The 15955-nt window shown below is 42.7% G+C and overlaps 2 protein-coding genes across 4 annotated transcripts in view; one reads left to right on the top strand and one right to left on the bottom strand.

Moving 5' to 3' along the window:
• ECT2L (epithelial cell transforming 2 like) overlaps positions 1 to 7756 on the top strand; it is a 34349-nt gene extending 26593 nt beyond the window's left edge. The window contains exons 16-23 of the mRNA XM_072141410.1: positions 275 to 489; positions 924 to 1071; positions 2291 to 2364; positions 3037 to 3193; positions 3269 to 3334; positions 5541 to 5629; positions 6375 to 6547; positions 7563 to 7756. Coding sequence (XP_071997511.1) covers positions 275 to 489; positions 924 to 1071; positions 2291 to 2364; positions 3037 to 3193; positions 3269 to 3334; positions 5541 to 5629; positions 6375 to 6547; positions 7563 to 7690 — 1050 coding nt within the window. The 3' untranslated portion in view covers positions 7691 to 7756. The remainder of the gene's footprint in view (positions 1 to 274; positions 490 to 923; positions 1072 to 2290; positions 2365 to 3036; positions 3194 to 3268; positions 3335 to 5540; positions 5630 to 6374; positions 6548 to 7562) is intronic.
• A 1094-nt stretch (positions 7757 to 8850) lies between these two features.
• Positions 8851 to 15955, bottom strand: part of REPS1 (RALBP1 associated Eps domain containing 1) — a 65678-nt gene continuing 58573 nt past the window's right edge. For all 3 annotated transcript variants that reach the window (XM_072141391.1, XM_072141389.1, XM_072141392.1), the window contains 4 exons: positions 12092 to 12181; positions 10539 to 10690; positions 10122 to 10227; positions 8851 to 9881 (listed from right to left, as the gene is read on the bottom strand). In XM_072141391.1, coding sequence (XP_071997492.1) covers positions 9813 to 9881; positions 10122 to 10227; positions 10539 to 10690; positions 12092 to 12181 — 417 coding nt within the window. In that variant the 3' untranslated portion in view covers positions 8851 to 9812. The remainder of the gene's footprint in view (positions 9882 to 10121; positions 10228 to 10538; positions 10691 to 12091; positions 12182 to 15955) is intronic.

Here is a 15955-nt window from a genome sequence, read left to right as displayed (position 1 = left end):
TTTTAAGGAATTCCGATTATTAAATTTGCAGGCCACCTTTACATGCAGAGATCATACATTAAAGGGGTTGTCCACTTTTAGCAAATGATTTATATGGTTTGTGTAAGCAAAAGTTTCTCAATTTCAATTCTGGCTGGTCTGCTTTCTTATGATGAGTAACCTTCCTGTGACATGGCGATGTATGTGTATAACATTATCTGTCTTCTATTATTTACTGTGACAAAAGGAAATTTTGGTGCCACTGATAAAAGAAATGCATCTTTAATGTATACAGGATAATAAGTTGCAAGCAGATCAAGGAGACAAGCGGTCAAAGTTTTCTCGGGAAATTTTGAAGAGCGAGAGACAATATGTGCAAATCTTAGAAATAGTAAGAGATGTGTATGTCGTCCCACTGAAAGCCGCTCTGTCATCAAACCGAGCCATCCTCAGCATCGCTAACGTGCAAATCATCTTCTCCGATATACTTGATATCTTACACGTCAACAAGTATGTATACAGAACGTGGCACAGATATGATATGGCGTAGGGTAGGCCGTGCTGACCCCGCTTCTCCTCACAGTCCACTGAGTGAAATAATAAAAGAATTATTTATATAGCTCCTAATGAATCCATTGAGCCTCCCCAGGGTTGCAGTTAGTCAGAATTCTACCTGTTAGCCCTGTGTGGGAATTGGAACCTTATTTGCTGCTATATCCCTACCCACAGCCACTGTAGGGGGCCCTGGGTAGTGCCTTGCCCACCACCGTAGTCTGTTACCTAGGGAATGTATAGCAGCTGTAGTTACAAAATGCTTTTGGACATTTTTTAATCAAGACAAAAATCCTTTTTGCACATCATGGGCCACTGTATGTGTAATACTGTTCTCTGCCATAGTTTTTATGTGGTATGTAATACAATCTCATATCCCAATATCTTTCCAGGCAGTTGTTACATGAGCTGACTGAACGCCTTCAGGAGTGGGGGCCTGCACAGTGCTTGGGTGATGTTTTTGTCCACTTTGCATCACGGCTGAAGACATACACTAATTTTTTCAACAACTACACAGTGATACTGAAAACTATTGACAAGGTAAAGTCGACACCTAGAAAAGTAATACTATACATGTAAAATAATCAAGTATACAGTCCAATAGAACTCACTACCGGGTCATCAAATCTGATGTTTGCCCAGGTAGTGAGTACATACAGCCATACAAACTTGTATACCGTTCAACTTCAACATACTATCCCCGGAAAACAATACATACCACAGTGATGCACTGATGGGACACTCGCACGTGGCATTTAACGCATGTTTTGTCTTATCAAATAGCGGTTAACATTTGTGTTTACAAAATCATTGCATTAACACAATGTTAACACATGTTAGTATTGTAAATGCAACATGTTAACAGCTATTTAAGTAGGCACATCTCTCTTCAGCTGTTGCAATGTGTTTTGAAACATGCGTTAAGTGCCACGTGTGACTGCACCCTAAATATCATCCAAAAAATACTGCAGTCAGACAATAACCAATCTAGACACCAGACCCGACAAGGAATAATAATATAAGTGCATAAAAAGGTGTAGACTGTGGGTCTCTCAGTCTCATGGAGAAGAGACCACACAGTCTGGGACTGCAAACATGGCTGAGAGTTGTGGTGTTCCTTGGAAGTTGTAGTATCTCATTTTACTATGAACCATAGAATGTAACAAGGGTGTACTTACTTTTTCTCATAACTTAAAGGGAACCCGTCACCACATTTTTCACAAATACAGGTAGTGACAGTTACTGGGGCTCTGTGGGAACCTAACTGACACCTTTATTTTAGCTAAAAATTGTTCCCCGAGATTCCCATATATTGAACCTTATAGTTTTATCTGGTAACTAAGCATAGCTAAAGCAAGTCGAGGTGGGCGTGGCCTCCTCAGGCTGAATTCAGCAGCTCCTCTTCATCCTATCTCTGTATGCAGCTGTAATTTCATGTGACCAGGGTGACATCATCGCAGGTCCTATAGCTTTTGTAGCATTAGAAAACTGTACACCAAGCATATATCTCATGAAATCACAGCAGCCTGCATTGAGAGGAGTAGAAGTCCATGCAGGCTGCTGTGATTGTTTTATGTGGTCAGATATGTACATGGGGTACAGTTCGCTAATGTTAAATAGCTCAAGGAACTGTAATGATGACCCTGATTACATGACACATGATAAACAAAAAAATTTCACAATAAAAAATATAATACAATCTATATGTGTGGCAGTGAATCATTAAGACCAATAACACATGCTCTTCCCTTCTTTGCAGTGCAGAGAAGCCATGCCAACATTCCGGGCCTTCCTAAAAAGACATGATCAAACAGTTTTTACCAAAATGATGAGGTACAGGATAGGATTTATCTATTGTATAACTCTGGGTACCAGAGATGTAACAAGAGACCGCACATGGCTCAGCTATTCCAGGCTGTAGCAGCTGTATAGTACACACAGTATACAACAATATGTATAAGCTTCTTGTGTCGGACACGGCTCCCAAAATCCTATTGGTTCAGGGTTTGTGCCATATAAGCTGTGTTCACATCACATTTGTTTGCCAACGTGTCCTTACAATATATGGCAACCAGTGACTTCTGTCCCCTGGGGGAGGAGTGAATGGTGGGGGCAGCCGGTGATTGGCTGCTGCCAATGTTAGATGGACAGTGACATTATCGGTGCCTCCCTCCTGCTGAGAGACGTAGCGTGCTATGTCTTTCCATCCTTTTACACCTGATATGTTGTATAAAGAGCAAATGGCGGCAACAACTAAGCCTCTGTCTGCCACTATATATAAATGGGTACACCAGGAGCTTTTCCAACTTATATGCGGAGTGCAAAAGCTTAATTTATGTCTTTTTGTTAACTTGCATTTGGTAACTGGTCTATGTGGGCTATGCCCACTTTCCTACCCAATTGTTATTTTGACGCAGACAGGCAACTTTTTAGAATTTGGTGCAATTACCATACAGTCATCCATTGTGTCATCATTTTTAACAATAGCCATTGTTTCACTGCTAGTTTGCAGGAGCTGTTTCTCTTCCCGTCCACTCGCTTTGAAGAATATGTGAATTTGTTGTACGCTCTTCGGCTACACACTCCTTCAGAACATGCCGATCGTAAAGACTTAAATTCTGCTATCCTGCAGCTGAAGCGCTACAAGGATTATATCGGACAGGTTAGCCTGTTATACAGGGAGGGGAGATGTTGACCTGACATCTCAGTATTAACATTGACATGTATTATTCCCCAGCTGAAGGCTAGTCTGGAGAAGGACACACAGCTGACGAGTGTACAGAAGATGATTCAGGGATGCCCAGTAAGTAACAGAGCAGCTATTCATGCCCAAGCACTGCCTTGTGGGCAGCAGGTGGTCAGAAGCAGCAGCAGAAGGGAACCTTACGTATAAGATCTGGGAGGCAGAGCAAGGGACAGCTATTTGGTTTATGTCTTCTGGTTATAAAAAAAAAAAAAAGTAATAATTCCCGTTTTCAGAACTGGATTTTGTATGCTGCAAAATTACACTGTGTGAACATAGTCTTATATTTTTGGTACAAATCTAGGTTTGAATGTCAACCATTTAAAGGAAATCTACCATCAAAATCCATTGTGATATACCAGGGACACTAGGGGTACATTCACATTGCTGGGTGAGCATACGGTAGGCGTGCTAGAGAAGATGTGTTGCATGGCTGTACGCCCAGTGAAAATAGCTCTATCTTTTCCCTGTGTACGTACTGCCGCAGGATCACCATAGCAGTCTATGGGGATGTATATCCAGCCGCAAATTTGACACTGCGACTGTGGAAATATTTTTATGTTTATAATCCATGGCTGCCTTCCTTCTAAAATCATACTGATGATACCATGCTGCAGATTCACAGACCTTTACACTGTGCAGGGCAGAGGCCATGAAACAGCCTTTGAAGCCGCAGCAAGGAGGAGCTCTGGTAGCACCCGCAGGAGCCCTGGTAGCACCCGCAGGAGCCCTTCAAGCTCATTAACGTAATTTTAAAAGTTGATATTTAGAAGGAAGGAGGCCATGGTTAACAAATAGAAGATTACCAGCATCACAGTGCCTGGTTATATGAGAAAGTGTCCCCTATTTCTCATGCATGATTTTTATGGTAGATTTCCTTTAAAGACAGTTATGGACAACTGTGGTCAGTTTGTGAATCACGAAGTGTCCAGTTTCTGACCACAGTGCAGAGGACGTGTATCCATGCATCAAAGTGACATATGATGCTAGAATCCCTACTTCTCCAACGTAATCACCATTACACTGCAGTGCTGCTGTTCTGCAGGAAAGAGGGGACTCCTTGCATGTCAATATGTTAAAGTTCCATGATTCATGGACTAACCATTGCTGTGTGAATTGGCATCTTTCAGCTTTTGTTCAAAATAGTTGTCAGAGGCAGTTCCCATGCCTATTGGGCATCTGACTTATAGATTGATAATGAACCATGATTAATCCCCCTCCTTTGGTTGGAAGAATTATCTTGCCTTCTACATATGAAATCTTTATAAATTCAACTTTGCAAGTAATAAGCCCTACAAAAAGGGAAAATTAGCCAAGTCACCTACCAGCAGCTCTGAGACAAACAGCACATTTAGCTCCACACTATCCTCGGCCCTTAAAGTCCTTTGCCTTGGAGTCATCTAACTCTGTACTAAGGGCCTGTATGTGAGGTTTAAGGCAACCTGCCGCCTCCATCTCAAGAACATCTCTCGCATCGGCCCCTTCCTCAATCCGGAGTCTACAAAATTACTAGTCTATGCCCTCATCATCTTCCGCTTGGACTACTGTAACATTCTTCTCTACAGTCTCCCAGCTAACTCTCTAACACCCACCAATCCATCCTAAACTCTTTTGCCCGGCTAATCCATCTGTCTCCTCGCTTCTCCGCTGCCTCTCCTTTCTGCCAGTCTCTGCACTGGTTACCCATTGCACAGTGAATGAAATTTAAAATACTAACCATGACTTACAAAGCCATCCACAACCTGTCCCCTCCATATATCTCTGAATTCATCAGCCAATACCGCCCCACATGTAATCTCCGTTCCTCAAAGGACCTTCACTCTATTACCATCCGTAATTCTCCCGTGCATCTCCCATACTCTGGAACTCTCTACCCAAATGTGTCAGACTGTCCCCCACTTTCCAAACCATCAGATGTAACCAGAAAACCCACCTGTTCAGGTTTGCTTACAATGCACACTAACTGCTCTGCTCCCTCCCCCATATAGATTGTGAGCCCTCACAGGCAGGGTCCTCCTCCCACTCCTGATGACTATAGTTTTGTATTTGTCCTAATGTAATATATGTGAACCCTTTACTGTTTGTACAGCACCATGGAATTAATGGTGCTCTATAAATAAAAAGAATTTACAGACAGCAGAGATAAAAACTGAAAAAAAGTTAGTCACAAAAGACTGGGGTGTATACATTAAAATGACAAATTTCTGTTGAAAGGTTAGATACACTGTAGGGTACACATGACTATACACATGATTTTTCTCCTCAGAATCTAACAGAAGCAAATAGACATCTCATACACAGGCAAGATGTGGCTCTACTGAGATGTGCCAATGAAGATATCTGTGCATCCTTGAGGTACTGTGACACCATGCTGAACCCCAGTCATCAGAATGTTCATCTGTGCTCAATAAGTTACTGATCCTTTAATATTAGTATGTTCTAATGCACAGAACCCAGCTTTAGAGAGGAGTGCGCGCAGCTCCACGTAGCTGTATACTGAAGATGCACTGGTAGGCGGAACGCAAGAGGCTAAATGGGGGTGGAGTTGCTGCTCCATGTAGCCTCAGCTCTGGCTACTCCACACCCCAGTAGCCTCTTTAGGAAATTTGCATATTGGGGGCATTAAAGTTTATAAAAGTTCTGGGCCATGAAAGAATTAGCCCCAAAAAGGGCTATACTACTATACAATAGAGGAACCTGTCACCGGATCTACTAATAGGTAGATCCGTGGTGGTAGGTTTACCTTTAATATATTTAAAAGTCTTTTCTGTGCAAGAATACTGGCATGTAAAGCCTTATGAAGATAAGTGCTGGATATGGGAGAAGACGCGGACAGGTAAGTATACTTAGTTTAAATTTCTACAACCCAAGTGGTAATTTTCCTTTTAATAGAAAAAAAAACACACATTGCCAGCAATGGGGCTCATGCACATATTTTAGGCTTTTATAAAGGAACAGGAGATTAGTAGGGAAGGTCCAAATGTTGAAATGGGCCTAACAAAGGATCACAAAGCCAAAAAAACTAAAGATTTAGCAAAATCTATACAGGGGTTCAGCTTTAAATGCTAGCCTAATTCTGTTATTCCCCATGTCTCTTCAGGATCTATGAGCACATCAGCGATTTGAGCCTCTTTCTCTTCAATGATGCACTGGTAATATCAAGTCGCCACATTTCCTATACACCTTTCAACCGTACATCACAGACATCCTACCAGTTCATGGCCTCAGTATCTCTTCCAAGATTACTCGTGGAGGACATCCCAGATACAAAATGTAAGTTGGCTATGCCTTTATAAGCAGCAGGTGACTAGACTGGGAGACGGAATGGCTGCAGTTTATCTGAGGCTGGATACCTGCCTGTGGAGATGTGGCTGGGTAGAACCACCATATAGGGCAAAAATTCTGCAATTGCTGCAAATTTTAACACACCATGTGGTGATGCTGGTCCTGGTAATTCTACAGCATGTGCGTTTCCCGGCCTTACATAGACAAAAACGTTTTCACTAAATATTTATCTACTGTGTATACACGAGTATAAGCCCCAATTTTACCACCAAAAACTTGGAAAACCTATTGACTTGAGTATAAGCCAAGGGTTGGAAATGCATTGGTCACAGCCTCCCCAGTATATAGCCTGCCATCCCCCTGTAGTATACAGCCTGCCCCCGGTAGTATACTCACCTTAGGGTGGTGCCGATGCTCCCGTCCCCACAGCTCCTCTTCTGTCTTCTCTCTGCAGAGATGTGACCATGGGCTTTGCCAGCCGGCGCATAGAATGACGTCATCAGTGGCTGCATCATAGTGTGTTACAGCAGACAGAAAAGGAGCAGTGCTGAGCATCGCGGGCGCCGAGCAAGTTTATTTTTTCATTAAAAATGTGCTGAAAAACCTCACCTCGGCTTATACATGAATTAATGTTGAAAAAACTGGCTTATACATGAGTAAATACAGTACATATAATAAAAACCCTATCAAAAAAGCAAAGCATTGGAAGTGACATGTAGGTGTACCAGTGTGATAAGTAACCAACAGAAGGATGCAACTTCTACTTTCATTTTGTTATATTTACACACAAACCCCCCAGTAAACCCCACCAATACAAACCAAGTAATGTTGTTAAGGTTTGAGTTCACAGTGATTGATCATCCTGAAGAGGATTGAAAGGGGTTAAGTAGTAAGAAAATAGTTTTGGGGTACCACACTTGAATCTATCGGTCTAGTTAGAGGTGGGGCCAGTATCACCCATGTAGAACAGGCCCACATAGAATAACTCCTGCTTGTCTTCCAGATATGATCAACGCGTTTAGCCTACAAGGGCCAAAGCGTCAATGGATCTGTTCTACTGTCACAGAAGAGGAGAAGTTCATTTGGCTTTCTGCGTGTCAAAGTGCCATCCATGCCAGTATTGTACAGTGATGGATATTCCATGTAACGTGCCAGGTTTCTTGATTAATAAAATTATTTCATGTATAAAACAATAAGAGATTCATACAAAGCCATAGAAACCTAAGTAAATATGATGGGAAGATCTATCAAACCCTTGATAAATGAGGCACACGGTATTTGAGACAGTTCTGAGACACTTTTACAACTAGGACAAAATAAAAAAGGAAAAAAGAAAACTATGCTGATGCACCTGAACTTTTGATACCACTACCTGGCCAACAGCACTAAAAGGAGATCTGATGGATTTTAGGACTTTAGAAGAAAGGTTAAAGGGATATTTCACATACTATACATGTGAAGGGTAGGCCAATCCCTAGCCTTAGTGGTAATAACCAGATTACCAACTTAATATGAGATGCAATGTGCCAGAGTAATTCATTCTTTTGAGCACAAACTTTTTCACATGCATCTTAAAAATGCTCTAAAACCCATAAAAGAGGACCTGTCATGCCCATTTGGGACACTAAACCACCCACAGGTCCTTATGGACTGTTTGTTTAGTGTCCCAAATTGGCTTTTTTAAAGTCCCTCCGTGGCCTCTATGGGGAAAAAAAGAAAAAAAACACGTTATACTTGCCACGGTGCGGTGCTCAGTGTAGCTCTCCAGCTTAGTTGAAGAACTGCATTGGCGCATGTAGCACAAGAGATGAGTCCGATGTGCCTCATTTAACTCATCTCTATATAAGTATATAAATGTGGTATAAAAATTCCCCACTGTCGTCCAGAGCTACTGTTTGCAGGTTTCAGAAATGACTTATTCTTGTTTATTACAGATATGTCTTACACTTTCAGGACAGAGTAAAGTTGATGTACAGTTTAGCCAATGGTGGATTTCCCAAAATTAACACAGATAAGAGGACTCCCCCCCCCCCCCCCGGATTAACTCCAACTCTTATCATCTTTGGCACCAATTTTGGGATAGTTGAAACCTTTTCTGTAGCCCCCACTAATCCTAAGCAATGTCACCATATATAGACCTCTATGGTCTGATGGGTGGAGCCAGCACAGAACCACCCATTTGACAGACAATTTTCAATAGCCAGGATGCTAATAATTTTCTAACTATGCCTATAATGACAACCAAAAGGTAGATAAAATAGAGTACATAAAGTGAAGGATGACGAGAATGGTTAAAATATTGTGCTGTTTTATTGGTGTAAAAATCACACTTCTGCTAGTTCTGATCCTGCCGAGATACATCCATGCACTTTAACATCTATGATCCCACAGCCAGAATAAGCTATTAAATACAATAATGCTGTTAGTCAGCTTACAATTCAAATTTACATATGAGATCAAAAGGTGTTTTATCATACAATATAGAACAAAACCCTAATACAGTACATCAACCTGAAGAGCAGAGGCTCCGGGAGATTGCTGCGGCTGCCATTAGTAAAGCCTGTCTAGAGGTCATAGTAGTAAGGCCTTCAGGCGAGATGGAAGAGAACCCAGAACTGAATTGTCAGGGATAGACGAGGGCAGTGTAGGATACAAAGAAAATGTGTCCTTTATCCAAGGGCTTTAAGACGTGCAAATCCAGGGAGGGAGTGAGGAGGCAAATGCGATTTAATGCGTGTGATGTGACGTGAATGAGGTTTAGTAGGTTACACTGTGATTGGGTAATGAGTTAGTAAATTTCCATATACTACTGAATCAAACCCTCTGCATTGTACAAAGCGTAGGCCTGGAGCATTTCATGACTAGGACCATCGCATTAGCTGTAACAGTCTCATTCACATGATTACAATTCATAGAGATTTAGAATAAAAACTGAATATACTGCCAGACAGATCTGACAACTTGGTGCAATCATCAAAAATACTTAGTAAAGTATAGAAACCTTGGTATCTGCCCAGCTGCTATGTGATACAGACCATGCGGCTTCTCCGCCATACTTAGTGGCTACTTATGGTCATGATGTGCATGCTAAAAAAGCTAAAAAGGAGGGAGGCTGTGGTGAAGTCTATTCATCCCTCTGAACTAGTGCAGGACATATGGAGATGGCAGAAGAGTGGAGTCGCACGGTGGCAATGAGCTGGGAATCTGGGTGGATTGTAGAGCCGGCCCGGTATTGCAGATTGTGATAGTTCATCTAAAGATGGGAAAATGGTCGCAGTTGCTCCAGTTGGACTTCCAAAGATATTCTTTCTTCAAGAACGTCCTGAAACAAGGTAAATAAAACAAGGGGTCATCAGGCTTATGTCTTTATACACCAAATACCTGTGGAGATTCATACAGTCATCTTCCCATCGTATATGGGCCTACCCAATGGTCCATCCATCGTGTATGGAAGATTAAGTGAAAAAGCTGTAAGCTGACAATCTTTTGTCCATGACTACAACATCCATGTTTATTATCCAAGTCCAGCAAACATATAATGACTCATTGATAGGATAGTTACCTTTAACTGCTGTTGTAATTCACTGTTCAGCCGTGCGAGAACGGTATTTGTTTCTTTATTGCGTCGAATGGAGGCCTGAATTGCTTTTTTGTCCTTTCCAGCTGATCTAAAAGCAGAGCACAGGGTTATAGATGTTATATTGGTTATCTTTATTCATGTAGGGGTGTAACCAGCATGTGGTACGCTTATAAGGTTATGTAGTGGCCGTTCCTAGGTACTGCAGTCTCCGCTTCATCACAAACTAGAGCTAGTAGTTATGTGGAGCCGACTGAAAAACTCTACTGTATGTCTGTACAACACTCACACAGCTTTATTATAAATTTTCCACTTTTATTATATCATATTTATCTGGGGCCTTACACACTCCCCTCCTACCAAAATACAGTAGATAACATGAGTCAGGCTGCTGAATGTTACCTTGGGATAGATGGCTGGGCGGCGAGTGCTGAGGGCACCGGACACGGCTTCTGCTTCTCACATTCTTCTGTTTCTGGCCTGAGCTCATCTTCAGATTTTAACCGCCTGCGGACAGGTTTAGGCGGTGGTGCGAGAGGTGTGCCGACTTTTCCCTGGTTCATTTTAGGGTGGGGGAGAAAAAGATTTATAGTTTATAGGCATGCATCATAGATAAATATACAGCCTCCTCAGATATGGAGACTATACTGCATGAGGCATCCTGTACATACACAAAAGAATAGATTACCTCCTCCAACCAGATAACGAGGCGGTGACTTCTTACATCCCTGTGTGCTAAACACATGGCCTAATTTATCAAAACTGTCAGTAAAACTTTTCTAGTTGTTCATGGCAACCAATCAGAGTTCCGCTTTCATTTTATTAACCGCTGTAGGAAACTGAAAGCAGATCTCTTGGTTGCCATGAGCAAATAATTTTTTATTTTGGATAATTTTGATAAATCTCCTATTCCGTGTAGAAGTTTATCACACTGACAGTATACCATATATATAATATACCAATGCAGGGGTCACACTGTCAAAGAAAAACACGCTGAAGCACTTGTTACAAAGTGAATTGACTACTTATTTTGTGGAAAGGGGAAAAGTTGTCAGATTAAAGGAGTTGGCCACATTACGTTAATTTTTTTTTAAATTATACACAGGGGACGTATTGATATTAAACAACTTCTCTCCATATATTCAGATAAAGTACTGCACTATTTTCATGAAGCCACAGCCCTAGTTCAGAAATGTCTTTCCGCTCTCCAGCCTGCAGCTCCAGTCCGTAACAAGGCAGGTGATGGAGGGTCATGTGACTATACACTCCCATGAGCACTCAGTCCCCTGCAGCTTCACATCTATGCAGTGTCACCATCATGTCACAGGGGCTGTTATAAGAAGCGGAGTGCAGATCTGCCTGGACGGAGGGGACACTGCACTGCACCCGCTTTGATAAGGAAGGGAAGAAAGAACAGTCTAAACAGTGGGGGGACAGAATGGTGCAGCACTTTATCCATATACACACAAGCTGCTCCATTGATTTCTCTGGGACTGCTGGAGACAGCAGAGACCTGCTGATAAGGTATACGCAAACACTTTTCACTACAAAGATAATGGTATGTCTCACCAGATGTGGGGTAAATGCTGCTCTATGGATAATTTGGATCAGCTAAAATGTACAGAACTAATGAAGAGGAAGCATTGCCTAAAAGGGTTACCCTGTTTGCACAAGTCTAATTTATCTCAAACAGTTACAGAAACAGCCAAGTACAGCCACCTTTGTAAAGTTCCTGGATTTCCAAGTACCTCATTAGCCCTTAATGAACCGGAATCAACATTTTAGATGGTCATGGGTAAAACATATTATTAAAAGGGTATTTAAGATCTTCATTTTTTGATGACGGTAATAATATTGAACGCTCCTTTATAAACCATCTACTGGGACTATGAGCAAATAAGGTACACATCTGCTTGTATTTTTGGATTTCAGGTGTACATATACCATATACTTACTGGATTTCCAGGGACAGCAGCAACTGCTTTATCTTCAACACGTCCATTCAACTTGGCACTACGAATCCCTTCAGCTGTCGGCTTCTCAGCCTATAGAGCAAGAATTTTATCCATTTACCAGCCATGTATTTCATTTTATTTAATCTTCAAAATAAAAACACAACCCTCGACATACAATGTGGCCAAGGGGTGTACAAATCTGTACATTTCTGGGGTCTGTCTCAGGAGAGTTGGCTTTCAGCACCATCTTTATGCCGTCCAATATTATCCCTCCTACCGGTCAGTGCACACAACACCTGCGTTTCTGCTGTGAACATCTAAAATAAAAAAATTTCTTAAACGCACCACCTAAGCCTGTTATCTCTATTTCACTGTACAATGCAGCCATAACTCCTAGGTAACTTGCCGCCTGTCTTGGGGTCTCAACTCTGATCTGTCCTTCACCCTCTATATTCCATGACTAGCATGTTCATGTCACACGCACCTAAAAGATAACTCCAGATTTTATCCAACCTGTCCATGCTCACCATAGTGCTAGTGCTGCACCTTCCTACAATGCATCCTATATTACTAATTCTCTGGAATGTGCTACAGCTATAAAAGGTTAATGCCCAATATTCATACTTTGAAACATGCCCTATAAAATAGATGTCTATTCTCACATTTCTTCGATTCCAGCTCACCAGGTGTTATCCTCTAGACTTCAGTCTACAGCAGTGCGAAAGATCACCAAGTTCCCTGCTCTGCCATAGACCATTGGAACTGGACCAAGATGGCGGCACAGTGACTGCCAACGCCAGTGCCAGTAGGCTGACACTGCGAGGGAAGAGGAGGAAGGAGAGTACAATTTTATTATTTTGCCTAGGGCTGTCTATATAGTATAGTTGAGTGGTGGCGAACCTATGGCACGCGTGTTGTAGTGGGGACACGCACCATCTCCACTGCGGTCTATATGTTAATCTCTGAAGCTCAGGCCAGGCAGGAAAAGCTGCCACTGGCCAAGATCTCCATGATCTCTCTAACTGAAGGCTACATCTGACCTCCTCTGTGCTCACTAGTGCTGCCTTAGAGAAACAGCAGCAGGTCATTGCCCACCCCTTCACTCCCCCTATCCCCCTGCAGCCTGGGAACAGAGTTAGGCAGAACTGTTGGTGCACACAGCAGCCTGTGACCAGTGAGTACAGAGAAGTCATAAGTGCAGCAGGAGGGCAGGAGCTGCTCTGTATGTATTACACAGGCAACAATCAGGTGGACTTGGGACACTAAACAACTATAGGTCCTTACTGTTTAGTGTCCCAAATTGTCCTGTATAACAGATATCAACAGCCACATATATACTGACCTTGGCCTGGATCTCTTGTTGCTGTGCTATGCTGCCTGTGACACCTGGGTACTTACACTGCCCTCGCTGACAGCATGGCAGAGGTGCCCAGAGCTTCAGACCAAGGGCAGTATATGTATATGGCTGCAGACATGTGTCATATGTGGTGATTTGATCGAAATACACCTGCCTGGTTCCATGTAACTTTTCTATTTAGTCCTCCCACCCTCCACGCCACCACACACACACTTTACCCTACACACCCCCTACCGAATTGGATTCAACAATCATTCATATTGCCATTGTATGGCGCAAGTGTCCCTCCCTGTATGGCGCTATGGGGTAGTATTTTTCATTGCTCGTGTTTAGTGATATAATTGGTGATGTTGGTCTTTCCATATTGGTCTGTTTATTGTCAGTACGGTGATATTTTTCTTGTTGTACTGGTAATGGTCATCATACTACATTATTATATGTCCCCTTAATAAAGTGGTATTGTCGGTAATTTTAGGCTAAATTTTGGCACTTTGCGATGATTACAAGGTTTGCAATTTGGGCACTTGGCCATCACTGGTATAGTTGTCACAGGGAGGCTGTATATAGTTATTATAGTGAGCTGGATATCTTTTACAGGGTGGCTGGATTTAAATTTATTATTGCAACATTTACTTCAATGGAAAGAATCTGGCACTGCCCACAAAGACAAAATTCTTAAATTCAGAATAACACATTCTCTAATTCACGGTTACTGACAAGAATACAGCATTTCACAGACATACCGTATATACTCGAGTATAAGCCGACCCGAGTATAAGCCGAGACCCCTAATTTTACCAACAAAAACTGGGAAAATCTACTGACTCGAGTATAAGCCGAGGGTGGTAAATGCATTGGTCAAGCCAGCCCCCTAGTAGTATACAGCCTGCCAGCCCCCTAGTAGTATACAGCCTGCCAGCCCCCTAGTAGTATACAGCCTGCCAGCCCCCTAGTAGTATACAGCCTGCCAGCCCCCTAGTAGTATACAGCCTGCCAGCCCCCTAGTAGTATACAGCCTGCCAGCCCCCTAGTAGTATACAGCCTGCCAGCCCCCTAGTAGTATACAGCCTGCCAGCCCCCTAGTAGTATACAGCCTGCCAGCCCCCTAGTAGTATACAGCCTGCCAGCCCCCTAGTAGTATACAGCCTGCCAGCCCCCTAGTAGTATACAGCCTGCCAGCCCCCTAGTAGTATACAGCCTGCCAGCCCCCTAGTAGTATACAGCCTGCCAGCCCCCTAGTAGTATACAGCCTGCCAGCCCCCTAGTAGTATACAGCCTGCCAGCCCCCTAGTAGTATACAGCCTGCCAGCCCCCTAGTAGTATACAGCCTGCCAGCCCCCTAGTAGTATACAGCCTGCCAGCCCCCTAGTAGTATACAGCCTGCCAGCCCCCTAGTAGTATACAGCCTGCCAGCCCCTAGTAGTATACAGCAGCCCCCAGTAGTATACAGCAGCCCCTAGTAGTATACAGCAGCCTGCCCCCACGGACCTTAAAAAAATAAACTTAAATACTCACCCTCCGATGTCAGCGCGGCTTACCGATGTCCCCGATGTCAGCGCGCCCCGTCTTCTTTCTTCTCCGCGGCTCCTCTTCTTTCTTCTGGCATGCACGCGGCCATGTTTTCTTCTAGCATGCGCATACTATGACGCGGCCGCTGCTGACGTCATAGTATGCGCGGTCGCGTCCATGCCGGAAGAAAGAAGAGGAGCCGTGGAGAGGAAAGAAGACAGGACGCGCTGACATCGGTAAGCCGCACCGACACCGGGAGTCGCGCTGATGTCGGAGGGTGAGTATTTAAGTTTATTTTTTTTAACTGTGTAATTTTTTTAAATAATAGACTCGTGTATAAGCCGAGGGGACATTTTTCAGCACATTTTTTGTGCTGAAAAACTCGGCTTATACACGAGTATATACGGTAATTCCAACCTGTCTATCAGTCCAGGGGTATAAAATTTTGGTTGTCCTTGGATAAGAACTTAAATCTTCTGCCTATAGTCATATTCTTCTCATTCTTATATGTGTTTTGAGTGTGCCATTGTGTTCTATATCCAGCTCATGAGTGATCTCTCTTTTTCTATATGTTAGATACAAGTAGAATGTTCAGAAGCATGAAAAATCTGAATGGAAGTGTATATAAACCTATACCCTGATAATCTAACCACATTGTGAGCACACATAACTAGAGGAATCATGAAGTGTCTGCTTAGAAATTCCCCGGCCACAATCTGGAATTTTACAAAGACCATAACCGAGTTATAGGAACCACAACAGCAATAAAATTGAGTAAAATTGTTAAGTAAGGGGGTTAAAAATGATGTGTAAACATCACTAGAGGATTAAAATTTGAGAACTTTCTAGGGCAGTGATGGCGAACCTTTTAGAGCCAGAGTGCCCAAATTTTAACCAAAAGCCACTTATTTATTGCAAAGTGCCAGCGCAGCAACTTATTTCTCCTTGTTCTTTGACAAATTTCAATCCTTCAGCCTCCTAAAGAAACCAACGCAGTT

The sequence above is a fragment of the Engystomops pustulosus genome, chromosome 3 (genome assembly GCF_040894005.1).
Source record: "Engystomops pustulosus chromosome 3, aEngPut4.maternal, whole genome shotgun sequence".
Taxonomy (NCBI): Eukaryota; Metazoa; Chordata; class Amphibia; order Anura; family Leptodactylidae; genus Engystomops; species Engystomops pustulosus.
Note: the sequence above shows the minus strand (reverse complement) of the source record. Positions and strands in the feature narration are given on the sequence as shown.